Here is a 26,768-nt window from a genome sequence, read left to right on the forward strand (position 1 = left end):
CCAAGGAGTACTGAGACTAGATACTAGATTACACTGTGCAAGGATCCAGTTGGTAAAATATAAACAAAAATGGCCTTTTTAATAAAGAAGCTGTGTCCTGTAAGCCACTCCCTTTGCAGGAGTCCTCAGGTAAAGGGTATAGACTAGCATAAAACTGAGAATTACCTTGGAAAGGTAATTCCAGCTGGCAAGTTCCTTTCTGTCCAAGGACCTGGGCAGAAGGTTGGAACTTCAAGGAACATAGCTAGGTTGTCTGGCCAATGTGTTGAGGAGCCTACCCAAAACTGTAGTATATGATTGGACTGCAGTGAAAATCCTAATAAATGTAATGTATCTGGAACCTCAAGCCTTATGCATCTCATTCAAGGAACTGCAAGTAATAGACTGGAGTCCTGACTCATGTCACTGACCTGAGTACTGAGGGACATCTTTATAAATGGCACACAATGTAATGAATCACTAACCACTTCTACTAAAAAAAAAAAGTTTGAAAAATGGCGAGGAAGTGGAACACAGACACTATTTCATGTACTATAATGATGTATTAACTAAAACCAACCAAAAACTAAAATTAATTGAGAAAACTACTTAACTTTTTTCTGTAAAGGAAAAAGAGGTAATAACTGAAATCAGATAAAGATATATTTACTTATCCCTCTGCCTTTTGGACATTTAAACTCAATGGAAACTGCTTTTCCCTTTCTGAAATCACAACAAATCAGTCAAGGCAAGACTAATCACTATTACATTTATTTAGAAGCTAAAACACCATAGCAGATTTCCTAGCACTCAGAGCCCAAAGCTGACCCAGTATAACAAGGTAGAATTGATTCAACTCTTTTCCCTTTCTCATCTTCTTGCATCAACTATTATGTCTCCTTGCCTTTTTTGTCCTTCAAGACACGATTTACAATACTCTGCACTTACCCCTGTGCCAGCTTAATGTATCAATGTACAAATGCCAAGTTATGTCAGTTGTTTGGAGATGTGACTTTACTGTAAGCAACTGAACACACAGTAGTATACTTGTAGAGCCCGATTCAAAGTCAAAGGGAGTCTTTCCACTGATCTCAGCGAACTTTAGATCAGGCTAATAATGTTTTTCAAGCATTTGAAAATCTCATAGAAGTCACTGTGAATAATAGGCCACCCATTAAAATGATGAAATTCAACTGCAAAATTATATTAAGGAAGTGTCTGGGGCAGCTGATGGAGCTGTCCATTATGCCTCCCAATCTGTACCAAGGTTACTCTTTTTGGATACAGAATACTGATATTGAACTTATTTCCACTGCAGTATTAACGTAGATTAATGGCTGATCCTGAAATGCCTTAGTTTAAACACACCCACATCATCATCATCAAGGCACCTCCCCCCCCACACACACACCACCACGACCACCACCATCATCATCATCATCATCAAGGCACCACTTATGAACTTGGTTCTCCCTGGAGCTTCCAGCTGCTCTGCTCCACAAACCCTTCTGTGAGTCGCAGAAACCTTTGTTCCAAACCTTCTGTTAACCATTCCCTACAAATCAATGTAGTTGAAAGAAGAAAAAAGGTTACACAGAAAATCCAACATCTTTAATCCTATTCACTTTCCTGGAAGATTGTTAAGCCACTACTCCAGCACTTTTCTACACAAAAGGAGAAACAGATGACCGGTTAAAGTTTATGGTTCTGTCCTCGAACGTCCCTCCTGTCCCTGCAGCGAGCACCCTTTCCCCTCCGGTGGTAGGATCTGAAATCCCCATTCCCCAGGCTCAGGAGATCGTTTTCATCAGGGATAAAGTGAATGACTTTTCGTATAACGATACTTAAGAGAAGCTAAACGAAGCCTCCCTAAGGTGCCAGGGACCTGACAAACAGCAGCAGCAAGTCACTGCCTCCAGGGGAACACGCCCAGTGACAAGCAGACCTAGGGGTACCCAGCTCCCACACCCAACCTCCAGGCCCCTTTTTCTATCTATTAAAGAACCACGCGAGGAACGCCCGAAAGCGGCTAGGGAGCCCCATGGCTCCCTTCTGGCTCCGCAGCGCAGGCTGGTGCCCTGCATGGCCACAGTCGATGCTGATGCTCCCAGCCGCGAGCGTTCCTCAGCGCCTGCCACAATGTTTGGCGCCTCTCCTCCCCCTCAGTGGTGCGGCTTCGTGTGTGTGTGTGTGTGTGTGTGAGAGGCGCTGCTCGCCTCATAGGGGAACCTGAACGCCCCGAGGGACGCAGCTTCCCCACCGCCGGCCCAGGCTCTGTCTGCAGCACCCCAGCGTGCGCCTGTGCGCCCCGGCCCGGGGCCTCGCAAACTTTCGCCGCCTCCTGCCCCCCGGCAAACGCGACAGGCTGCCGCTGACGCACATTTAATTCCTCCGTGCACACGCGGCGGGGCTGCCCCTCGCATCCTCCCCGGGGGCAGGTGCTGGACCCTGCCCGGGGTGTGTGTGTGTGTGTGTGTGTGTCAAACTGCCACAACAAAGTTCCACGCAACCGCGGCGGGGTCTGCAGGCTGTTGTCCGTCGCCCCATTGCACCCCATCCCCTAGGCACTCCCGGGCCGCCCCACTTCCCAGGCGCGCTCCCCTCTGCGCCCCGTCCCCTCCTGCCCCGCGCCGCGGCAGGGAGCCTGCAGCCGGCCCTTACCTTGCTTGACACACTTCAGCCGGATGGGGTCCTTGCAGTGCTTGATCACGGCCAGCACATCCCTGATGGTGAGCCCGGCCACGGGGGTCTCGTTCACCTCCAGCAGCAGCTCCTCCGGCACCAACTTGCTGCCGCTCTCATAGGCCACCTTGCCGGGCTTCACCTCCCCCAGGTACGGGAACTGCCCGTTCTCGGCGCCCCCTTTCAGCTCAAAGCCCAGCTGCCCCTCCTGGTTCCTGCCTAGGACAATCTCGTGGACCCTGCTCGTCCAGTGGCTTTTCTTCTTCAAGCCCTTGGACATTGCAGTGGGGATGGGCTGGCGGAGTCTCCCTGGCGTGCTGGGTGCTGGTCTTGAGCCGGGCTCCTTTTGGGGGCGGGGGGCTGGTGGGTCAGGGGGGCTGGGTCCGGGGCTGCTGCTGCGGCTCCCGGCCGGCTGAATGGTGGCACCGCAGGGGCCGTGGCCGCCGGGTGGCGAGGAGAATGGAGAGGTGGGGAGTGGGGGGGTTGATTCGGCCCCTGACTGACTGTCAGTCTGGCTGGCTGGCTGGGTGTTTTTAGCTGATATCCATGGCAGCTGCGGCAGCCGGGACCCTCTGTGAGTGTGTGAGTGTGTGTGTGTGTGTGCACTAGTTGTACAGTAACTGGCAGCGGGGAAGCAGGGAGGGTGTGGGGAAGGAGGGAGGGATGGAGACGGCCCGGAGAGGAGGAGGAGGAGGAGGAGAGGCAGGGCTGTGTGTGCTGGGGGGTGTCTGATCACGCTCGCCTCCAGCCTGACCCGGTAGTGAAGACCCAGAGAGAGGCTGGCTGGCACGGCGGGGAGAAGGCGGAGAGCAGCCGGGCTGGGTGGGGAGGAAAGGGAGGCCGCGCCCGGCCGAGCCCAGGACGGGGAAGGGGGCAGCGACCCCCGGAGCAGGCGGCCGGGCGAGCCAGCGCGTGACCGCGGGGCCCCGCCCCTTCGCCGCCCGCCAGGGATCGGCGCTGGGTTCCTGTCGCTGCCGCCCCGGCCCGTTCCCCCGCCAGGCCTGCCCCCTCTGCGGCCCGGCTGCCCAGTGCAGCGCCTACCGGGCCACTTCTCACCCGGCTCCCCCTGAGCCCCTAACGCCTCCTGGCCTCGACCCCACAGGGGCTGACCCCTGGGTGCTGCAGCGCAGCCCCCTAATCCCAGTCCCTGCTCCCCAGTGCCCATATCACTGCCCCCGAGCTGCTCCCTGGCTGACCCCAATTTCACTCCCATCCCCGCTGCGGGATCTGCAAGGAGTGGGCACATGACAACCCTAAGCAACCGCAGCCTCGGATCTGCCTCCGGCCTCCAGTCCCTCCTGCTTCCTGTGAGCACCACTCACTGCCCCTTGTTTGCCAGGTTACATTGTAGGCTCCCCTGGCAGGGAGTGTGGCTTCTGTGCAGCCTGTACTATCAAGCACCTGGCCCCTGGGTTGGCCCGTGGTAAAAAACAATAATAGTGAGTAGAGTGGGAAGGAAAAAGTGGAGAAATCATCTCATGCAGCCTGCTTTTACCCATGCTTCCTGCTTGTCCTCCTAGTCCCAGTCACCCACTGATTCATCTCATCTCAATCTGTTAAAGCAGGGCATGTGAATGAGGTGGTGGGGCCAGCAAGGCTGATCCAGGGGTTAGGATGGTAGCATTTGATTTTGGAGACCTGGGTTCAACTCCCTGCTCTGCCACAGGTTCCTGTGTGAGGGGGCAAGTCACTTAGGTCCAGATCCTCAAAGCTATTTAGGTGCCTAAATCAGTGGGAGTTAGGCACCTAAATACCTCTGAGGAATTAAGGCATAGTTAACCACCTGTAAACAGGATAACAGCACTTCCCTACTTAGCTTGAGCCTAAGCATATTAAAGATTGTGGAGTGCTTAGGTACTATGTTATTGAAGGGGCCTATAAATCCATCTAAAATAGTGAATTGGATGAAGGATCAGTGGATGGATTTGGAAGATCTAGTTATGAAATCATATATTCTTGGTTTGAGCAGGCTTCAAATGGTGGCAAGAAAAACTTGACAACTATGAATTTTGAGGCCCCGTTAATATGTTCAACCACAAATACTGTGAATATACACAGATAGAACCCTGAAGTGGCTTCAGATTTATTGGCTCCCAAACTTCCAGCTTATCAGGTAGTATTGCCCTAGAACAAGTTTTCTAAGGTTGGTTACCATGACCATGGGGAAAGGGAGGTCCTCCCCCACCATCAAAGTTCAGGTGGACCATACTTGGTGAAAAGAGTCTAGGGGTGGACTGCAAGTTTGAGAAGAGTAAGAAACACCAGTAGTGTAGGTGAGTGAACAGTTGGCGGACCCGGAAAGGTAGAGAGCAGAAAGGGGACCTTGCCCTCACTTGCCCTTGCCCTCAGGGAACTGATACCTACTTGTCCTCAACAATCAGGCTCCTTGACACCAACTCTCTGGATTATCCAGGCTGCCCACTGCTCCCTGATTCCAAGCGCCTTGGCTGTTCAACACCATGCTACCCTTGCCTCACACACCCAGCTTAATATTTGCTGCTCTAACACCCTCTGCTCCATACTGCCCCCACACTCAGATGCACCCAACATAGAATTTCCTAGCATGACAATGAAGTGATGGCATCCATCCCTGGGTTTTATAGGCAAATGCAGGACAGTCTCACTTCCTAAAGAGATGGGTTTCCCTTCTAGGGGAAGACTGACCAAACAGGGACAGAGAAAACCTCCCTACTTTGGATGGAACGTTGGTGAACCTAGCCCATCAAAGGCAAGGTGAATGGTGATCTCCTCCCACCTCATCTGCACGGGAGTGCTATGTGCATGTGCAGAATGGAGGAGTGCTGAATATATGAATGCTGGTACATGCGAATTGGATGCAGAACGAATGAAGGATGGGCTGTAGGGTGTGTGGAAGAGGTACCTGTAGTTTAGAACTTGTAAAATGTTTTTGAAATATGAATGAAAAATGGCACACATTTGTCAATGAAATTTTTCACAAAAATTTGTTGTTTTTGGACCATCTCTATTGCAATAGCATGTAAGAACAAGTGAAATGGGTACCCGTGGAAGGGAAGGATGGTTCGATAAGCAAAGGACAAAGACCCTGATCCTGCAAACTGTTTCATATGGACTTCAGTGGTACTCTGTGTGAGTGCAGGAATCTGCTCACTTGGGGCAGCCTGCAGGACTGGGGCCGAAAGAAAAGGAAAAAGATAAAAAAGAAGCATAGAAAAATTAAAACCTAAAATGGCAGAGAAGAGCAGATAATTAGATGGGACTTGGAGCATGCCTGATTAAAAGAGCGGTAGAAGTGGTAGGATTGCCACAAATAGGGCAGAAAATAGATTTAAAAATTTTATTAAAGCTAATGTTAAAAAATTATATAACACAGGTTAAGAAAAGAGTGTCTGTACATCTGGGTTACTACAGCAATGGCCTGTATTTCCACAGACTTCAGTGGGAGCTGCAGGTGCTCATATCCTGTGAAATCAGGCCATAAACAGGCTGGCACTAGGAGAAGGCTGTAAAAGGGACTCAGGGTGAATAGCTTTTTTCCCTTGCCCCACCACTGTATTGTTTTGCTTTCTCATTGAGAAAAAAAGGAAAAGGAGGTAGATAGCTGAGAAAAGGGAGTAAGAGGCATACCATCCTTTTGGCCAACCTTGAGCTTCCAAAATCCTTTTACACATACCTTTGCTGAGGCTTCAGCCCTATTAAAAGTGTCCTAATTTTTTCATTCAGAAAATGCGGTCACCCTGTTAATATGAGTATGATAGTCCTGAGCGTCTGATAATAAAGATTCAATTTATAAATAACTTAATATTCACCAGAACACACACACACAGCTCTGGCAACTGTCAGGCTCTGGCTCTGGCTCTGGCTTACTATAAGTGTCTCTGGAACAACAGCCTGTATCTGTTATTAACTTTACAAAATATGTGTAGGAGGTGGAGAAGGGACTCCATTATATTTCTCCATCAATAGGGGCCAAGATTAATTTAGCCCTATTCATCAGGATTATTTAAGGTTTACAGAATTAGTTAAAATCAGGCCGACATTAACTGTGGGAAACTATTGTGCTAAATATCCAGTCTGTTAAAAGAGTCTGTAGGTTCCATTTTAAAACATATAGCTAGCAACATCAATCTGTATGCGATAGTTATTTGTATCAGGTAGAGTGCTTTAGATTTGTATTCCTTTGATTTATCCTGCTAGATGGACAGTTGTAAAACAGGTAGGGCTTGTCTAGAACTGGTATCCCAGAAATGGGGTGGGGTGGGCTTGGGGTGTAGGGTAATTGTATTAACTTCGCCTTTGTAAGGGCCCAGCAATGTCCTTTGGTCCATATGCAGAGAGCTCTTTCGACAGGTGGATCCTGCTTTCCAGCAATGAAGTGTGTGTGTAGGGAGGATATAACAATGAGCATGAGGGGAAGAAATGAACAGTGTGTAGGTTAGGTTAGGGGACGAGTGTATGGTGCCAAGTGGGGTGCATATTGTCCCCCTGCTGGACCTGTGGAGATCAGAGTGGAAGCGTAATAAAGCCTGGGGATGTATTATCTTTCCACAGCATTCACTGGCAGTTCCAGGAACAGCTGTAGCATAGCTTCAAAGGAGCATCAGGGAGCAGAGAAGTAAGGATCAATTCCATAGCACAGTTATTGTAGAGATATGAGGTCTCTGCTCATGTGGTTTGATCTCCTCCGGGGTCCAGGCTTGTGGCCTTTTCTGCTAGGGGGAAAATCTTGGATCTCTGACAGAGCTATTTGAAAGGTCTCAACCGGGGTAAAATCACAGACACCTCCTTCCCATTAGGCCACAAATGGGAGGGGGGTGATCAATTCCTGCAGCATAACTCAAGACTTGTTTTTTACATTGGGGTTTCTGTGCAAGCACAAGTAACAACAATATAGAACGAACCACATTCACCAAACAAGACACAATTGCAATTTATCATTAAATAGAGTCTGACCCTATAATGACAAATGTTTGTAATTTTACTCTTGGAAGTAAAGTTACGCACATAAATATATGCACTTTTATTTAATAAACTATGTGGGCTTGACAGTTGGACAGTTACCTCCCTCCCCCATCCCATTGAGAATTCAATAAAAGTTAACCAAATTTCAAACTACTTTTCCAAATTTTGAGTCTTCTGATAGGTTATTTTTCCCCCATCAAAGGTATAACCCAAATGTTGACATATTATTAGACTTCTGGATTGTTATTCTTATTGCCAAAATTTTCTTCTCTCTATAGAAAGTGATGTATCTCTCTGCCAAAGGAAGGAACTCTAGATCAGCTCTTACATGTTAAGATGTTAAATTTCCCTGCTGATGTGAAAGAGAGTGTTATGATGAAGGCACTGGACATGGAATAAGCAGATCTAGGTTCAGTTCCCTGTTCTGCCACAGAGTTCCTGTGCAACTGTGGACAAAATGACTTAATTTCTCTGTTTACCAGTTTTCCATCTGTAAAATGGGGATAATAACACTTTCTTTGTGCAAGAAAGCAACTCTCCAAGGCAGCACCTGACAATATGGGCCCTCAGACAATACCTTAATAATAATAAAATCCTTCTCACTCACTTTCTGGCTTCAAATTCTGATAATCTGTGCTTCAGAAGGGCTTAAACAATTTATCCAAAATCCTCTTTCCCCTAATCTCATACATTGTGGAGGTTCTGAAAGGATGGGACCTATTAAAACTGTGGATGGTTTTATATTATTGCAAAGCCCAAAAACAAAGGGATGAGGGTTTTTTTTAAATCTTAGACTAAAACCACTCCTCGTTTTGCCCATCTGTGTTTTAAAGTGACTTTTTGATTATTTAACTGCAGGTTTCCAAACCTTATGGAAATGTACAACTGGTTGGAACTAACAACAGAAATGCCATTATTACTGATTTGGGAGTATTTCCTCCAAAGGATTAATCTGGGCTTCTGGATGTGAAGAAAAACAGTCAAATCCAAAATTGCATTTAAAAGTATATTTACATTTTTGGAAGTGAAGGACAGATTAAAGACAAGAGCTGGTCTAAATAATATGTTTTAAACCATATTGAACATAAAAGATATTGCAGAAGGCACTTCATTCTTCCTTCCTGACAGTTTCTCTATTGGTTTTTGTTTTAAATGTGACCTTTTTCCATTTTCCCTTCAGTCCCTGACTATTACACTGTGAGATTATACATGTCCTGTGCTGCTCTTATGAGCTGTGCAGCTCAGGAGTTGATTAAGGAAAACTAGTTGGAGGTCAAAAACTTACCCACTGCAAAAACCTTAGAGACAAGCTGTCAAAATATATTTTTCAAGATTTGTTAAAATAAATAAATGCATGGGCTTTTTCCATAGGAATAAAGGTTTAAAATTACATCCCAATGTTTCCACAAATGGACTGAGATGCAAAAAAAGGGCTTGCTATCCTTTCAGAAAACAATACTTTGAACTTTGTCTGATGCTCTAAAGTTAACAAAATCCCCAAACTTCTGTTATTGTGACCAGATAGAGGAGTGCCATGCCTACAGTATCAGTTACAGCTGCTGGAATTCCAATAGCACACAACATACTCATGACTGGACACTGAATTAAACAGCAGAATGCGTGTCTGTATTCATAGAATCATAGAATATCAGGGTTGGAAGGGACCTCAGGAGGTCATCTAGTCCAACCCCCTGCTCAAAGCAGGACCAATCCCCAATTAAATCATCCCAGCCAGGGCTTTGTCAAGCCTGACCTTAAAAACTTCTAAGGAAGGAGATTCTACCACCTCCCTAGGTAACACATTCCAGTGTTTCACCACCCTCCTAGTGAAAAAGTTTTTCCTAATATCCAACCTAAACCTCCCCCACTGCAACTTGAGACCATTACTCCTTGTCCTGTCCTCTTCTACCACTGAGAATAGTCTAGAACCATCCTCTCTGGAACCACCTCTCAGGTAGTTGAAAGCAGCTATCAAATCCCCCCTCATTCTTCTCTTCTGCAGACGAAACAATCCCAGTTCCCTCAGCCTCTCCTCATAAGTCATGTGTTCCAGACCCCTAATCATTTTTGTTGCCCTTTGCTGGACTCTCTCCAATTTCTCCACATCCTTCTTGTAGTGTGGGGCCCAAAACTGGACACAGTACTCCAGATGAGGCCTCACCAGTGTCAAATAGAGGGGAACGATCACGTCCCTCGATCTGCTCGCTATGCCCCTACTTATACATCCCAAAATGCCATTGGCCTTCTTGGCAACAAGGGCACACTGCTGACTCATATCCAGCTTCTCGTCCACTGTCACCCCTAGGTCCTTTTCCGCAGAACTGCTGCCTAGCCATTCGGTCCCTAGTCTGTAGCTGTGCATTGGGTTCTTCCGTCCTAAGTGCAGGACCCTACACTTATCCTTATTGAACCTCATCAGATTTCTTTTGGCCCAATCCTCCAATTTGTCTAGGTCCCTCTGTATCCTATCCCTGCCCTCCAGCGTATCTACCGCTCCTCCTAGTTTAGTATCATCCGCAAATTTGCTGAGAGTGCAATCCACACCATCCTCCAGATCATTTATGAAGATATTGAACAAAACCGGCCCCAGGACCGACCCCTGGGGCACTCCACTTGGCACCGGCTGCCAACTAGACATGGAGCCATTGATCACTACCCGTTGAGCCCGACAATCTAGCCAACTTTCTAGCCACCTTATAGTGCATTCATCCAGCCCATACTTCTTTAACTTGCTGACAAGAATACTGTGGGAGACCGTGTCAAAAGCTTTGCTAAAGTCAAGAAACAATACATCCACTGCTTTCCCTTCATCCACAGAACCAGTAATCTCATCATAGAAGGCGATTAGATTAGTCAGGCATGACCTACCCTTGGTGAATCCATGCTGACTGTTCCTGATCACTTTCCTCTCATGTAAGTGCTTCAGGATTGATTCTTTGAGGACCTGCTCCATGATTTTTCCGGGGACTGAGGTGAGGCTGACTGGCCTGTAGTTCCCAGGATCCTCCTCCTTCCCTTTTTTAAAGATGGGCACTACATTAGCCTTTTTCCAGTCATCTGGGACTTCCCCCGTTCGCCACGAGTTTTCAAAGATAATGGCCAATGGTCTGCAATCACAGCCGCCAATTCCTTTAGCACTCTCGGATGCAACTCGTCCGGCCCCATGGACTTGTGCACGTCCAGCTTTTCTAAATAGTCCCTAACCACCTCTTTCTCCACAGAGGGCTGGCCATCTACTCCCCATGTTGTGATGCCCAGCACAGCAGTCTGGGAGCTGTCCTTGTTAGTGAAGATAGAGGCAAAAAAAGCATTGAGCACATTAGCTTTTTCCACATCCTCTGTGACTAGGTTGCCTCCCTCATTCAGTAAGGGGCCCACACTTTCCTTGGCTTTCTTCTTGTTGCCAACATACCTGAAGAAACCCTTCTTGTTACTCTTGACATCTCTTGCTAGCTGCAGCTCCAGGTGCGATTTGGCCCTCCTGATTTCATTCCTACATGCCCGAGCAATATTTTTATACTCTTCCCTGGTCATATGTCCAACCTTCCACTTCTTGTAAGCTTCTTTTTTATGTTTAAGATCCGCTAGGATTTCACCGTTAAGCCAAGCTGGTCGCCTGCCATATTTACTATTCTTTCGACTCATCGGGATGGTTTGTCCCTGTAACCTCAACAGGGATTCCTTGAAATACAGCCAGCTCTCCAGCTATTCAGAATAGCTAGTCCTCTCTCATGCTCAGGGAGCCTGCATTGCTTTAGTCTCACCTAAATTAACCTGTACTGACAGGTGAGTCTCAGCCAGTAGCACTAGGTTGTCATTGCAGTGGGCATCAGTGTTCGGCATATACCTGTCACTGAAGCTTTTTAGTGCCTTTATTTTCCAAGATTGTATTTACTATTAAATGAGGCACTATCATAATCAAAAGCATTATTTAAAAAATTGACATGTTACATAACATCATCTTAGATTAATAAAATCCAAAAGCATTTTAAAATCTAATTTACTTTTCACCTTTCAAGTCATTTACATTTCATTCAGATCAAGTTGTGAAACTAAGCTGGTCTTTTTCGCTTGGTTTATAGTTAGTTTCCCTTCCCACTTTTCAGGAACTAACACAATGCTGTTGTGATTGTGCTCACAATGCTGCAGGGAAGTATTTAAATTTTGAAACATTTTAGGTTTATAGCATCCAATGAAAAGAGTTTATATCATGGGGGTATCATTCATATTCCACAGTTAAAGCTGTTACCACACGTCTGTTCTAAGCCTTATTTTCACTCCTCCCCCCACTCCCATCTTTTCATAGGAATCACTTTTCCATAACAAAGATTTTACACTTAATGTGGTGGCAAAATGTTTTCTTCCTTTAATTTTAAGCAGATAAAAATAAATACCTTTGAAGTTACAAAATGTTTAAAATGACCCTTTTTAATATTTTCCAAAAAGTATCTCAGATTTTCATCCCCCCTCAGACCCAGGAATGGAACTTTTTACCAAGTTACACATTCATTTCCATAAACACTAGTGCAAAATATAGTATAGATTTTAGGAGACATGGCTTTACAGATAAATATATATAAACAATGTTTGTCACTGCTGACAGGACCTCTATGAACCGAGCTGGCAGTGAAAGATTTACACCTCAGTCCATTAGCACTTCAGTGCTCAAACTAGTGCTGAAGCACTAAAGTGGCTGAGCTCTCAGCTTGTTTACCTCTGCTAGCCTGAAACATGAAGGAACTGAGTAGGGTCAGAGGCTGTGTCTTGTTTCCATTGCTCTGCTGAGTTAGCAAACTCAACAGAGTGGCTACTTAGTCTCACTCTCCTGCAGTGTTCCTAAGCTGTGCTGGCCAGTGAGAACTGGGGAGGCAGAGGACCTTGTGGCAAGTAGGAATTCCATAGAGCCCAGGCGTTGACTTTGTGATTTCCCAGGGGGCTGCTTAACTCCCACTCTGCCCCAGGCCCTGCCCCCACTCCACCCCTTCCCCCTAGCCCCCACTCCTGTGCCACCTCTTCCAGCCCCTGATCCACCCCTGTCAAGCCTCTTCCTTCCCCGTTCTGCCCTCTCCCCGCCCCAGCGCTTCCTGGACACCACAGGAGGCCCGCCAGCGGGTGGGAGGCACTGGGAGGGGGAGAGGGAAGAGCAGTATTTGTACTAACTGCTTGATTGGTATTAACTTGGCTGCTTTAGCTCCAATGTGCTCCTCCAGCCATAACCACTGCCAGCAATGCTCCTTCAGTTTACAGGCCGCCACCCAAGGCTGGGCTCCCTGAGGATACGTTTCCATATGGAAGCAGTTGTGGTGTGTCTCCTCACTGAGATTGAGACAGTCAGGATGGGCCTTAGCAGGTGCGTAATCCCATACAGCCACAGGGTCAAGGCCTCGACAGGCTGCCTGGGCTGTGTCAGTCAGGTAGGGGGCCAGCATGAGGGTCCAATGATCTGGAGCCCATTGGAGGCCAATGCCACCTGCTTTGAATCCGTGCTTTTTGGGTTCGCTGTCTCTCTCGTGAGTAGGCTTTCAGACTCCCTCTGATTTACCCTTGCATCAGGGTAGGGAAGCAGTCGCCTGCGTTCTGTACCCTTTGGCATCTCTCTCATCCCAGACATTCCTCTCTGGTTGCAGGTGTCGATGTAGTGCTGGTTTGGAGTGTGAGGTGCAGTCTCCTGGCTATCAGTCTTAGGGAGGCCTCTCCCCCTTCTGGGCACAACCACAGTCCAGAAGAAAGAAAAAGGCAAATCAGCCCGCAAATCGGTCCAGGCTCAGCCCACTGTTTCTGGTGAAGCGAAAGGTAAATTATCACTGTGAAGCTGGCTGGGTTCCTAATGCCCTGCGTGTTTGAGAGGCTCAGGCTGAGTGCCCTGGATCTAATGAAAAGCAGAGCAAATATGGTTCCTCTTTGTGATGTATTTGTAAAAAAAAAGAAGTGGGTAAACGAACCTAACCTAAGCTCCATGTTCCCCAACTGAGAAGTGGGTAAACTCCTTTTACCTGCATTTACCCTCAGCTACAGTACTGGTCCAGGCAGCACTAAGGCTCTTCAGCAGTTTTCTGGGTAAGTTGCCCCTGTTATAATAGAATAATAATAATAGAATAATAGAATAATAATAGAATAATAGAATAATAGAATATCAGGGTTGGAAGGGACCCCAGAAGGTCATCTAGTCCAACCCCCTGCTCATAGCAGGACCAATTCCCAGTTAAATCATCCCAGCCAGGGCTTTGTCAAGCCTGACCTTAAAAACCTCTAAGGAAGGAGATTCTACCACCTCCCTAGGTAACGCATTCCAGTGTTTCACCACCCTCTTAGTGAAAAAGTTTTTCCTAATATCCAATCTAAACCTCCCCCATTGCAACTTGAGACCATTACTCCTCGTTCTGTCATCTGCTACCATTGAGAACAGTCTAGAGCCATCCTCTTTGGAACCCCCTTTCAGGTAGTTGAAAGCAGCTATCAAATCCCCCCTCATTCTTCTCTTCTGCAGACTAAACAATCCCAGCTCCCTCAGCCTCTCTTCATAAGTCATGTGCTCTAGACCCCTAATCATTTTTGTTGCCCTTCGCTGGACTCTCTCCAATTTATCCACATCCTTCTTGTAGTGGGGGGCCCAAAACTGGACACAGTACTCCAGATGAGGCCTCACCAGTGTCGAATAGAGGGGAACGATCACATCCCTCGATCTGCTCGCTATGCCCCTACTTATACATCCCAAAATGCCATTGGCCTTCTTGGCAACAAGGGCACACTGTTGACTCATATCCAGCTTCTCGTTCACTGTCACCCCTAGGTCCTTTTCCGCAGAACTGCTGCCTAGCCATTCGGTCCCTAGTCTGTAGCGGTGCATTGGATTCTTCCATCCTAAGTGCAGGACCCTGCACTTATCCTTATTGAACCTCATCAGATTTCTTTTGGCCCAATCCTCCAATTTGTCTAGGTCCTTCTGTATCCTATCCCTCCCCTCCAGCGTATCTACCACTCCTCCCAGTTTAGTATCATCTGCAAATTTGCTGAGAGTGCAATCCACACCATCCTCCAGATCATTTATGAAGATATTGAACAAAACCGGCCCCAGGACCGACCCCTGGGGCACTCCACTTGACACCGGCTGCCAACTAGACATGGAGCCATTGATCACTACCCGTTGAGCCCGACAATCTAGCCAGCTTTCTACCCACCTTATAGTGCATTCATCTAGCCCATACTTCCTTAACTTGCTGACAAGAATACTGTTCTGTGGGGATAGGCGCCCACCCCTCTCCAGGTGCAACTGGCCTTACAGATTCACTGAGTTGGGGATGATTGTGCACAGAGAAGCCCTTTAACTCTTTCCTGACCAGGGTGGAAACCTATCCTACCACAACCCTAATCACCAACACAAGGTTAAGATCAGCTGATGGACTCTCTTGTTCAGACCCTAGATTAGAACATCTCATATTTCTCCTTTTGTCTGACAGAACCTGAGTCTATGTATTGACCTTCCGAGCTCAGCATAACGTCCACCTCTTTATGTCCAATAGAGTGACAGTAGGCTGCATTTATGCATTATGAATTTGGGACTGAGTTATTCTGATACCATGGCAATGAGCATGGTATTAAAAACAGCTAGAATAAAATGTGTTATGTTAACAAATGACGGACTTTCATGTTGTTTCAGAATTTCGGTACACATGCTCCATGGCATGTGAGAGGCTCCGTTTGGAATTGAAATAATAAATTAAACAAAAGTGCATCCAAGAAGGCTCAATTACTTTAATGTGCAGTTTTGGCTGCATGCTCAGAAAATTCATTCTATGAACACAGTCAAGTTACTATTGTACATTTGGTTTACCAAAAGCTCTTCTTTGTAGGTCTATTCTGTCAACAAGGGCCCGCCAGCTAAGTATGTTCTACTGCATCACTAGGTCACTTAATGTCATAGGTCCAATCAAAAATGATTTGTCAGAAAGCAGAGGGCTGGAGCCTCAGCTGGTGTAAATGGGTGTAACTCCACTGACTTGAAATCATGCAGATTTACACCCACGTACACCCAGCTATGGATCAGGCCCAGAGCCTTTCAAGAAATACTTATGGTGAGATTGCACAACCCTGGTTCACAAAGGGGAGCACTTATTCAGACATGTAGTTGCATTGAACTCAAAGGAAATATGCATTTGAAATAAGTGCTCACCTACATGAGTAATGGTTACACAATTTTGTTATTATTTAGTAAACGGGATCTTTGCCAAACATTCCTGGAATATTAAAAATAGATGAAAATTTTAAAAGTCAAAGAACTGTTAGCTTTTCCTTTGGAAATATATTTGCATATGCATTTAGGGAAAATGTCTTGCTTTATCATTGCCTTGTTATATGATAGCTGGAAACGAAATAAATACTACCCTGTGCTAGGTCAGAACAGGTGTTGAATTTTTTATCACCACTCAATGTGTTAATGCTCTTGCTGACTGACTGTATAAATATACACATGCGTGGAAAGAAATAGATCTAAGAAAAGACATCAGGTTCTTTTGTAAGTATCCTGCAGATTATTAACTTTATCTGAGACATTCCATTCAAGGATAAGCATTTTGGTTTTCTTCATACTTGAATAATGCTTAAACTCTTGTACATTGTCACCTTTGCACTAATGATAGTATTCTGCATTCATTTAGTTTCTTTAATCTACAAGCACCTTTATAAACTCTTTGTAAGCCTTTGTTGTCCCCACCATGGTCAAGGTCGGTATCGGAAGACAGTGACAATCATTTTGTCTCTTGCACCTAAGGTCTTGATTTATGTGATGGTGACTCCAGTTCTTGGTTCCCTTTCAGAGAGAGGAGTGTAGCCTCAAGAGAATTGTAATATACACAACTACACAGGAAATACTGTATCTTCCTTTTAATCTCCTTTCGCTCTCCTGAGTTAATAACAAAACAAATAGGAGTGAATGTACCCCTTGGAAAATCAAGAGGAAAGTGGTTTGTTCAGGTTTTTAAAAGAGTATTTTTAAACAAGAGTTTGGGGAGAGGGGGGTGAGAGAAACCCAAAGGACTAGCTCAGCATCAACAGAAACATTTGTTACATAAAAGGATCATTTGACTTCCCCTAACCAGGTTGCAGCTTATATTCCTTTTGTAAAAAGAAAAGGAGTACTTGTGGCACCTTAGAGACTAACCAATTTATTTGAGCATAAGCTTTCGTGAGCTACCGCTCACTTCATCGGATGCATACTGTGGAAAATACAGAAGATGTTTTTATACACACAAACCATGAAAAAATGGGTGTTTATCACTACAAAAGGTTTTCTCTCCCCCCCGCCCCACTCTCCTGCTGGTAATAGCTTATCTAAAGTGATCACTCTCCTTACAATGTGTATGATAATTAAGGTGGGCCATTGCCAGGCATACTGTGGAAAATACAGAAGATGTTCTTATACACACAAACCATGAAAAAATGGGTGTTTATCACTACAAAAGGTTTTCTCTCCCCCCCCCCACCCTACTCTCCTGCTGGTAATAGCTTATCTAAAGTGATCACTCTCCTTAGAATGTGTATGATAATCAAGGTGGGCCATTTCCCCTGGAAATCATACACATTGTAAGGAGAGTGATCACTTTAGATAAGCTATTACCAGCAGGAGAGTAGGGTGGGGCGGGGGGTGGGGGGTAGAGAAAACCTTTTGTAGTGATAAAACCCATTTTTTCATGGTTTGTGTGTATAAAAACATCCTCTGTATTTTCCACAGTATGCATCCGATGAAGTGAGCTGTAGCTCACGAAAGCTTATGCTCAAATAAATTGGTTAGTCTCTAAGGTGCCACAAGTCCTCCTTTTCTTTTTGCGAATACAGTCTAACACGGCTGTTACTCTGAAACCTATTCCTTTTGTGTGTGTCTTGTTTTCACTTCAGTCTTAATTTGAAAGATCATCCAAGCAGGCATTGTTACCATTAACTATTTGTATTCTAGTAGCCCCTGGAATCTCCATTGTGCTCAGTGCTGTGCAGAAGATGATCCCTGCCCTGAAGACTTACAAGCTAAACAGACAAGACAGACAAAGTAAGGGAGAGAAAACACAACAACAGTGAGAGGGAATGACTTTCCCGAAGTCACACACCAGGATAGTGGCAACACCAAAAATAGGTGCCCTGAGTCCTATTCCAGTGCCCTATCAATTAGACCACACTGTATGTCTGATGTATTTGTTCAGCATTGACCCCTTATTGTTACAGTGATCTATGTTAGGGCCAAATTCTGCAACCCTTACATGGAATAGCACTGCTTCAGTTGAATAATCCCACTGATTTATGTAGCAAATTGCCTTGTAAAGTGCCCCCCTGAGCAGAAGGTTGGGCTGTGGCACAGTAACTGCAATACCATTTAAAAATTCATTAGTACTATTAACAGCCTTTGTCCAAACCCAAATTAATATCTTCCCGAGACTTCCAGCCAGATCTAGGCACTCTGAATGGAAACCAAATAACATAGTGGCAATCAGAGAGTAAGTAGGTGGGTGTGGCTGGCATTAATTCAGCTAGTGTCAGCTGAGACGTGATCTGAGCCAGTGGCAAAGGAGGTGCAGGAATATCACTTGTCAGGGAGACTCTTGACTGTCGTGGGATAGTCATATGAATGAGGAGTAGTAAATAAGATGAAATGTTGTATAGACCCCAAAAAGGATGCCAGTGATGGACCAATCACTAGCTTCTTTGAGAAGGTATCAGCCAGGTGGCAATTATGTCTTCAGTGGGCCATGCGCAATAGCCTAATGTAGTCTTGACTGATTGCATTTTTATGTATGCTTTCTAAAAACAATGGAAAATATTCTATATCTTCTACTTGTTCTGCAGGAGTGAGCGTCTCACTGAACAACAGCCCCAGCTTGATGCTACTGAGACAGCAAAAAGTGTGACCTAAAACAAGTCCCACCACCAGAGATCAGAATTTTCCTAGCACAGTCCAAACAATAGGTGCAACGTACAGCCGCAGCCTGCCTCACTTGCCCCAGCTCTCCAGCACAATCCTGTCCTGTCCTTGTACCAGGACAGATACCCCAGCCCTTCCAACCAGAGTACAGCCCTGCTCTTCCCAGAAGGAATCCCCACAGCTTCTCTGCTGGAAGCATTCCTCACTCCCCCTGGACCTCTCACAGTTCCTTTGGCACTAGCTCTCGGGCCCTGGAGCTGTCAGTGGGTAAACCCTTCCACTGCTGTCAGCCATCTCTGTCTCTTGGCTACAGCTCTCTGGCTTACTGCCAGCAGGCAGTTCCCTGTGTGCTCTGCTCCTCCTGCCTTCAGCCCTCTGGCCTTGGCTCTGGCATGGAGACACCAGCCAGCAAACTCCTCTTGCTGCTCTCCTGTCTTCAGCCTTCTCCCAGGAGCCACTTTCTGCTTCCTTCCAGGACTCCTCCAGTCTTCTGGCAGCTCTCACCTGCCCTTCCTGACTGAACCAGTCTGCACAGATGCACTGGAACTCCCTCTCTCACAGAGTCACTTCCTCACTTTTTGTAGCCACCAGGTGCTGCCCCACCCTCTTTCCTGGCAAAACTGTGGTGGCATGCCATGACATTTTTAGAGAGGTATGCAATTCTACACTTGCATACAAGGTGCAACCTTGCATGTACGGTGCATGTGAGGTCCTGGTGTATGAGGTCATGGTGTTTTGTTCTACAAAATGGCATCCTCTACGTGCTTTCAGCATCTGGACAGAGTCATCCCACAGGCATAGCCAGTCCTGGAGCATGCAATGCATACATGGATGGCATGCCACTGCCAAATTGAGAGCACATATTCTGCCATACAAGAGCTGGACCTACTTCATTCACAGGGGCCCCAGCCACCCTACAACACTACACAATCTCCAACATTATCTTCTGCAGCATCTTGGGTGTTTGTGGAGAAAGTAAGTAAATAAGGAAGTGTAATTTTCCCCTTCAAATAACACAAGAACTAGGGCTCACCAAATTAAAATAATAGGCAGCAGGTTTAAAACAAACAAAAGGAAGTATTTCATCACATAACACAGTCAACCTGTGGAACTCCTTGCCAGAGGATGTTCTAAAGGCCAAGACTATAACAGGGTTCAAAAAAGAACAAGATAAGTTCATGGAGGATAGGTCCATTAATGGCTACTAGCCATGATAGGCAAGGAGGGTGTCCCTAACCTGTTTGCCAGAAGCTGGGAATGGGCGACAGGGGATGGATCACTTGATGATTACCTGTTCTGTTCATTCCCTCTGAAGCACCTGGCATTGGCTACTGTTGGAAGACAGGATACTGGGCTAGATGGAACTTTGGTCTGACCCAGTATGGTCGTTCTTATGTTCTCTGAAGTCTCCCATCCAAGTCCTTACCTGGCTCAACCCTACTTCGTTTGGGGGTTATGATTGGAGATGAGTACTCAGCATTCTTCTAGCTCTGCTCCCATGGCAGTCAATGGGAGTTTGACCATGGTCCTGAATGGGAGCAGCGTTAAGCATTTTTAAAAAATATCATCTTAAAGGCAGATAGTTTATTGCAAGTTATTCCTGCTTGACTGTACATTTGCAAAATCTCAGAAATGGTCATTTAAAACTGGGAATCTCCTGAAGTTAACCACAAAAGGAACAGGAGGACTTGTGGCACCTTAGAGACTAACAAATTCATTAGAGCATAAGCTTTCATGCGCTACAGCCCACTTCATCAGATGCATCATTTGGGAGATGTACAATCCACAGCAAAGACGTTGGGGCAGATTTTCTGCTCTGTTTTTAATACAATGAAGTAAAACTATTTTAGACTTTCTGAAGAACATGTTCTTAGTCATTTCAAGGGAATGAAGAGTCACCTTTTCTCTTTGACAGTAATAAACTGACAGAAAAATAGGTCAGACATCATTGTTAGATTTTTCAAATTGTATTTGTGTGTGGGTTTTTTTTATGCCTTTAGGAAAATAAGCAAATCTTGTGATTTAGTAATAGCAAGTCCTTTTCAGCTATAAAATCTAGTAAAACATGTTTCCATTGCCATCTCTCCCTGCTGTAAATATGTGCATAGAGTACAACATTTGTCTCCATGGTAGTGATTTGTGCAGCATACATGTGATGATTAACTGTAAAGAGCGTACCCTAGGGTGATGTCATGGGTCTCATTCAAACAAAAAATAACAAAGAAATTCAAAGTTAAATCTGAGCCTCTATCCTTAATGCATCACAATTTTCATAGATCTTGTACCACATACACTGAATTTAAAGTATATTATACAATTTGCCTTTAGTTTGAACCCGTAACAATCACCAGCTAGTGGTGGTAAGACTGGTTTGCAATTCGCAAAACAGCTGATTTTATAGAATAATTCCCAAAGTTTTACAAAGCTAGTTACCAGGCAACCTGTGAAGTTTAAATGAACCCTTGTCATCTGACCAAGATAATTAAACACCTTGGACTTTTTATTCTAACTTCAGCTTATTCTCTTGTCGGTTTTAAAAAGCTTCGTCAGAAATCAATGTTACCCGTTATGAGTGACTATTGTAAACAAGCTCATTTCTTATAGCAAAAACCTGGCACTTTACAATACTTGTTACTACTAACACTATCTCATAGCAGTAAGCAGAGGAAGATAGTAGGGAGGTGTTAAGCTGTGACTACTGCTTACCATGAAAACCTTGCTCATTATCCTAGCCCTTCCCCCCCTCCATCTGTTTTTTCATTCACCTGTTATGTCTGGTAAAGGTGCAATCAGAATTTTCCTAAGGAGGGGACCCAGAGCTTGCTCTCTGCTGCTCTGCACTCAGCCCCTCTGTGACGTTGCACTCCATATGCTTTATGGAAATATGCTTATGAGTGTGAATATGATGTAACAAATATGTTTTATGCAGATGGTCTCTTGTAAGGTATCATTACAAAGCTTATCTACTGAGTGTGTTCATCCTATTTGTTGGCATGTATTATTTCTATGTCTGGAGTTAGGAGAATAAGATATAAATTTGTAAAAAGAAAAGGAGTACTTGTGGCACCTTAGAGACTAATCAATTTATTTGAGCATAAGCTTTCATCTGGTACTTTTCCATTTAGAAGGAGTGGTGGGGACCCAGAGAAACAAAAGATTCCCGCCTTCTGCCAAAGCTATAAAAGGGGGTGGAACAGGACAAACAGGGCTGCCAGTCATGAGAAAGCCCCTGCTTACCACCTGAGATGTCTGCTGGAACTAACAAGGACTGTACCGGGGAAAGGATTGGGCCCAGACTAGGAAGGAGTCTAGTCTGTGAAAAGAAAAGGAGTACTTGTGGCACCTTAGAGACTAACAAATTTATTTGAGCATAAGCTTTCGTGAGCTACAGCTCACTTCATTAGATGCATCCAATGAAGTGAGCTGTAGCTCACAAAAGCTTATGCTCAAATAAATTTATTAGTCTCTAAGGTGCCACAAGTACTCCTTTTCTTTTTGTGGATACAGACTAACACGGCTGCTACTCTGAAACTAGTCTGTGAAAGAAATTTATTGGAACATCTCTGAGGGTGAGATATTACCTGTAATCAGTTTCTTAATGTATTAGGCTTAGACTTGCATGTTTTTGCTTTATTTTGCTTGGGAACTTACTTTGTTCTGTCTGTTATTACTCGAAACCACTTAAATACTATTTTTTATACTTAATAAAATCACTTCTGTTTATGAATAAATCTAGAGTAAGTGATTAATACCTGGAGGAACAGACAGCTGTGCATATCTCTCTATCAGTGTTATAGAGGGCGGACGATTTATGAGTTTACCCTGTTTAAGCTTTATATAGAGTAAAACGGATTTATTTGGGGTTTGGATCCCATTGGTGGGTGTCTGGGTGCTGGAAGCCGGTAACCTGCTAAGTTGTTTTCAGTTAAGTCTGCAGCTTTGGGGGTGTGGACCAGACCTAGGTCTGTGTTGTAGCAGGCTAGTGTGTCAACAAGGCAGGGTTCTGGAGTCCCAAGCTGGCAGGGAAAATGGGCTCAGAGGTAATCTCAGCACATCAGGTGACAGTCCCAAGGGGATCTCTGTGACCGAACCCATCACACACACACCCCCCCACCACAAACACACTGCCCTACACCCAATCCTGAACTCTCTCATGCTGCTTCTGCACCCAGACCCACACTCTTCCCCCTGCATCCAGCTCTGCACACACATTCCCCTTCTGCTGCCCCACACCCAGCCCTGCACTCTTCCCCCACATTGCTTTGCACGCAGCTCTAAGCTCTCCCAACTGCACCCAGAACTGTGGTCTCCCCACCCCACACCCAGCCCATAGCTCTTACCCAGAGAGGTGGTCAGGCTAAAAGAGCACCTTCCCCACCAGGGGGCAGGCATTCTGGAAGCCCCAGACCCCATTCTTCTGTGTCTCTCCTTCCCCAGGAAGCACTAAAGCCCAAATCCAATCCTCCCACCCTCTTGGGAACTGAGGGTTTCCAGTGCCCACTTGTCCTTTTTTCCCCAGGGGATGGGGGTGCCTTGTACCCAGGGGTGCTGGAAGAATTACAAAAGTGTGTGTGGGGGGGGAAACCAGGCACATGGGGTCACAAAACTACTCAAATTTGGCCCAGTCACCCCTCCTTCATGCTGTCAGGGAAGGGGCTCCACCATAAGCCTACCCAACTCTGGTCAGGTGCAAACTGGGGCGCTAGCCCCCCAGACTCCTCCCATCGTACTTCTGGTGTCTGGTCATAAACTAAGTTTGTAAATTATTTTTTGGGCAGAGACTCTCTTTGAACTCCATATCTGTACAGAGCCTTGTACAACAGGGCTCTGGGTGCTGACCAGGCCTCTAGATACTACTGTAATGTAAATAAGGATAACAACGGTATCTCAGAATTCAATTCTCCACATAAAATATGCAAAAATTATACGACCAAACAAGCATGTGCAAGTTCCCTTATCACATTAAACAAATGGAAAGTATTTTCTCCTTTTTCTTCTTCACTGGATTAATACATTTGGTACACAATAATTAAATTAGTCTTGAGGTTTAACAATTTACAATTAGTAAATTGTCTTGCTGTCAATGGATTTTATTTAACCAGCTCAGTTTATTTAGAATAAATTCTTTAACATTAATATCTTTTCCCAATTAATTCACACGTTATCTTTGTATAAATCAAACTCCTAGTTAACATTCTTTCCAAATAATCTGTATTGTCTCAAATAGCATTTTCTTGTATTCTGAAAATGTAATATATTAACAATTACTGTAGTCTATTGTAAAGATTGGGACTTCAGGTAATTTTAAAACAATATAAGAGTTTGTTGACTAATATATACTGGGCTATATCACATTACCAATATGTATTATCCACAAAATATATATATTAATATGCATTAAGGACAGATAGCTATTGTCAGTTGTTGGCTGTGTGTGTGTTCTCTCTGCATGCTGCACCATCTCTGGACAGGTAGCTAGTTCAGCAGACCTCAATTGAATTGCTCAATAAGACCACAGACTTGGTGTGACATACTATACCTTGCGGGAGCATCTTGTAACCCCCATATTCCTCATTTTTATATAATCATGATCTTATATATAAAGCATGCCGTGTAAGGTATCGGGGAAAGGTTATGATCTGCTGAAAGTCATTTCTCTATCCATGTATGTATATCATTAGTGTATATGAAGTTATGAGAATTGTGTTGTATGGTTGTCACTAAAACATGCTGTAAGTTGGGGAATCAGCCAGATATTAGCTCCCCAGAGGCAACAGCAAGGAAAGTAACCAACTCCCGGGTGGGGTATCAATTAACTCATCAACAGCCATTGTCCAGCAATGTGTGACCTGCATGAGGCCACACAAGGGGAATTGCTCAACCTTGCCTGGAGACTCAGCAGTGCACCCAGACATGCCTGGACTTGTGTTTTCCAAGCACATTGACTGAGGGTATAAAACAGCCACAGTGGCCCCATGCTTGGCCTTTCTCCTGCCCCCACCTATGCTTCAAGCAACTTAGACACCGAGAAGAAGACAAGACTCCAACAGAGGAGATTGGCCTAGGTTTAAGGGACAAACCTGTATATTAAGGACACCAATATCCAGTGAGGTGAGAAAAACTGCTTAATCTAGATGTTGCCTAGTATAATAGAGTTGGGAGTTTAGACTACGTGCTTATATTTTATTTCTTTTGGTAACTAACTCTGACTTTTTGCCTATCACTTAATATCATTTAAAATCTACCTTTTATAGTCAACACATTTGTTTAACTGTTTATCTTTACCAGTGAGTTTGTATGAAGTGTATTGCAAATCTGCCCAGGTTTTGCAAAGGCTGGTGTATATCCACTTTCCATTGATGAAATGGTGAACTAATTAATAAATCTGCATTGCTCGTTTTGAGCAGTGAAAGATGGTATATTCCTGGGGTATGGTGCTAGGAGCTGCAGGGGGTTTGGCTCTGGTGCCTTGCTATGTGTGATTCATAAGTGGCTCTGGGAGCATTCATTCACTATAGCGAAGTGTGGAGCTCCACATGCTGTTGTGCTGAGTGATCACAGTGCCTGGAGGGGTTTGCTGCTGGTCACTAGCAAGACATTATGAGAGACAGCCCAGGCTGGAGAGAGTTAAGGGGGCATAGGGAAACTATGGTCCCAGGCTGCACCCCAGGGATCCCGTCACACTCGGTTCAGAGGCAAAGGTGCTTATCCAGGTTTATTGTTAACGAAACATGGTCCTAGTGCCCTGGCTCAATGTTTACAGGTGCACTAACACATGTATGCCCATTACAATGGACCAGCTCAGTAAGCGGCGGGACCTTCTGCTTCACTCTAGGCCAGACAAAGGGTTAAGGTGAGGTATTCCAACATTTATAGACTGAAACAAACAATCCGCGATAAACAACTTATGTTTCACCTTACGTGTTTCATGACATGTTTGTTACCTCCCCTTGTACCTTTCTCCTGATGTTTCAGACAAAACATCACTATTCATCCCTTCTGTCAAACTATCTTATTGTGTCCTAGATTGGGATGGTCTTGTGCTATCCTGCTGGAATGTGTTTACATGTTCAGTGTATTTTAGCAATACTAGCAATACCGGTGCTGAGTTCATGTACCAGACCCTGAGCTTGCAGGCAAGCGACTGCTTTTGAAAGGGCCTGACTTTTGCTCATAGCATAACTTTTGCTGACTTTAGTTCAGGTCTCAGGTCTTGCACCAGGCCCATGCTTCAGGCTCTCTCTTTCTACTACATTAGCATTAAGCACAAATATTATAGTGGTTATCTAGCCTAAATTGGCCTATACCTTTACCATAATCCTGTTCACTTATGGTAAGTATCCCATGCCACCTTGCATTAGCTGCAGTAAGTTTGACTTAAGTAGATAGGAAAGCTGTCAGTGTTGGGACATATGATTATTTTACCATAGCAACAGATAGGGAGTTACTCTCACAGGCCTGTACTAGAATGTCCTAAAGGAAGCGGACAAGACATATGATTATTCTATCCCAATGCAGATCTAGGAGGTGCCTTCACACCCTCTGGTACCTGGAATGCATGTGTTCAGAACAAAAAGATAAGGGGTACACCCTGGTGCCAGAGAAACAAGGCAGAAAGCTGGTTGGTTAAATCTAGTTTCATAAGAAGATGGCTTTAGGGACGTAACTTTGGAAACATACCTTCTGCATATGGTGAATGTAACAATGCTGCATAAGATGGTTTCCTGGAGTCTGATATCATATAGAATCTGTACTACATTATCATTGAATTATAGCAATACTTGACTGATACTTGCTATTTGGTCTCTTGGATATATTTCATAGTGAACCAAAGTGTGGTCAAGCAATTGAGTATACTAGTGGTTCTCAAACTTTAGCAACCCAAGGACCCGCATTTTGATTTAAAATTTTTTGCAGATCTCTTCCGCTCAGCCCAAATCCTTGTCCCCACCCCTTCACCCAAGGTCCCACCCACCTCTTCCCAGTGCCACTCCACCCCTGCCCCTCCTCTTCTGTGCGTCTTTCCACCCCCTCCCCTGAACGTGCCCCATCCCCTCCTCCCTCTCCCTCCCAGTGCCTCCTGCACGCCGGGAAACATCTGTTCTGTGGCATGCAGGAGGCACTGGGAGGGAGGGGAAGGAGTTGATCAGCGGGGCCTGCGGACCCCCTGGAGTACCCTCATGGACCCCAGGAGTCTGCAGACCCCACTTTGAGAAACACTGGAGTGTACAATTTATCAACAAACACTGATCTATGTCTG

At 45.2% G+C, this 26,768-nt stretch overlaps 1 protein-coding gene and 1 long non-coding RNA gene across 4 annotated transcripts in view; one reads left to right on the top strand and one right to left on the bottom strand.

Moving 5' to 3' along the window:
* The window catches only part of MAGI2 (membrane associated guanylate kinase, WW and PDZ domain containing 2), a 1,132,945-nt gene extending 1,129,677 nt beyond the window's left edge, over positions 1–3,268 (bottom strand). For 2 of the 3 annotated variants that reach the window (XM_074942551.1, XM_074942550.1), the window contains exon 1: positions 2,641–3,268. In XM_074942551.1, coding sequence (XP_074798652.1) covers positions 2,641–2,941 — 301 coding nt within the window. In that variant the 5' untranslated portion in view covers positions 2,942–3,268. The remainder of the gene's footprint in view (positions 1–2,640) is intronic. The other variant, XM_074942552.1, reaches the window with a different exon arrangement.
* Positions 3,269–4,011: 743 nt separating this feature from the next.
* On the top strand, positions 4,012–13,326 carry LOC141980865 (uncharacterized). The gene is made up of 3 exons (XR_012637619.1): positions 4,012–4,100; positions 5,314–5,394; positions 13,230–13,326. It is a non-coding gene; the product is annotated as an uncharacterized LOC141980865 (long non-coding RNA).
* Positions 13,327–26,768: the final 13,442 nt, after the last annotated feature.

This window comes from Natator depressus, chromosome 1, assembly GCF_965152275.1.
Source record: "Natator depressus isolate rNatDep1 chromosome 1, rNatDep2.hap1, whole genome shotgun sequence".
Taxonomy (NCBI): domain Eukaryota; kingdom Metazoa; phylum Chordata; order Testudines; family Cheloniidae; genus Natator; species Natator depressus.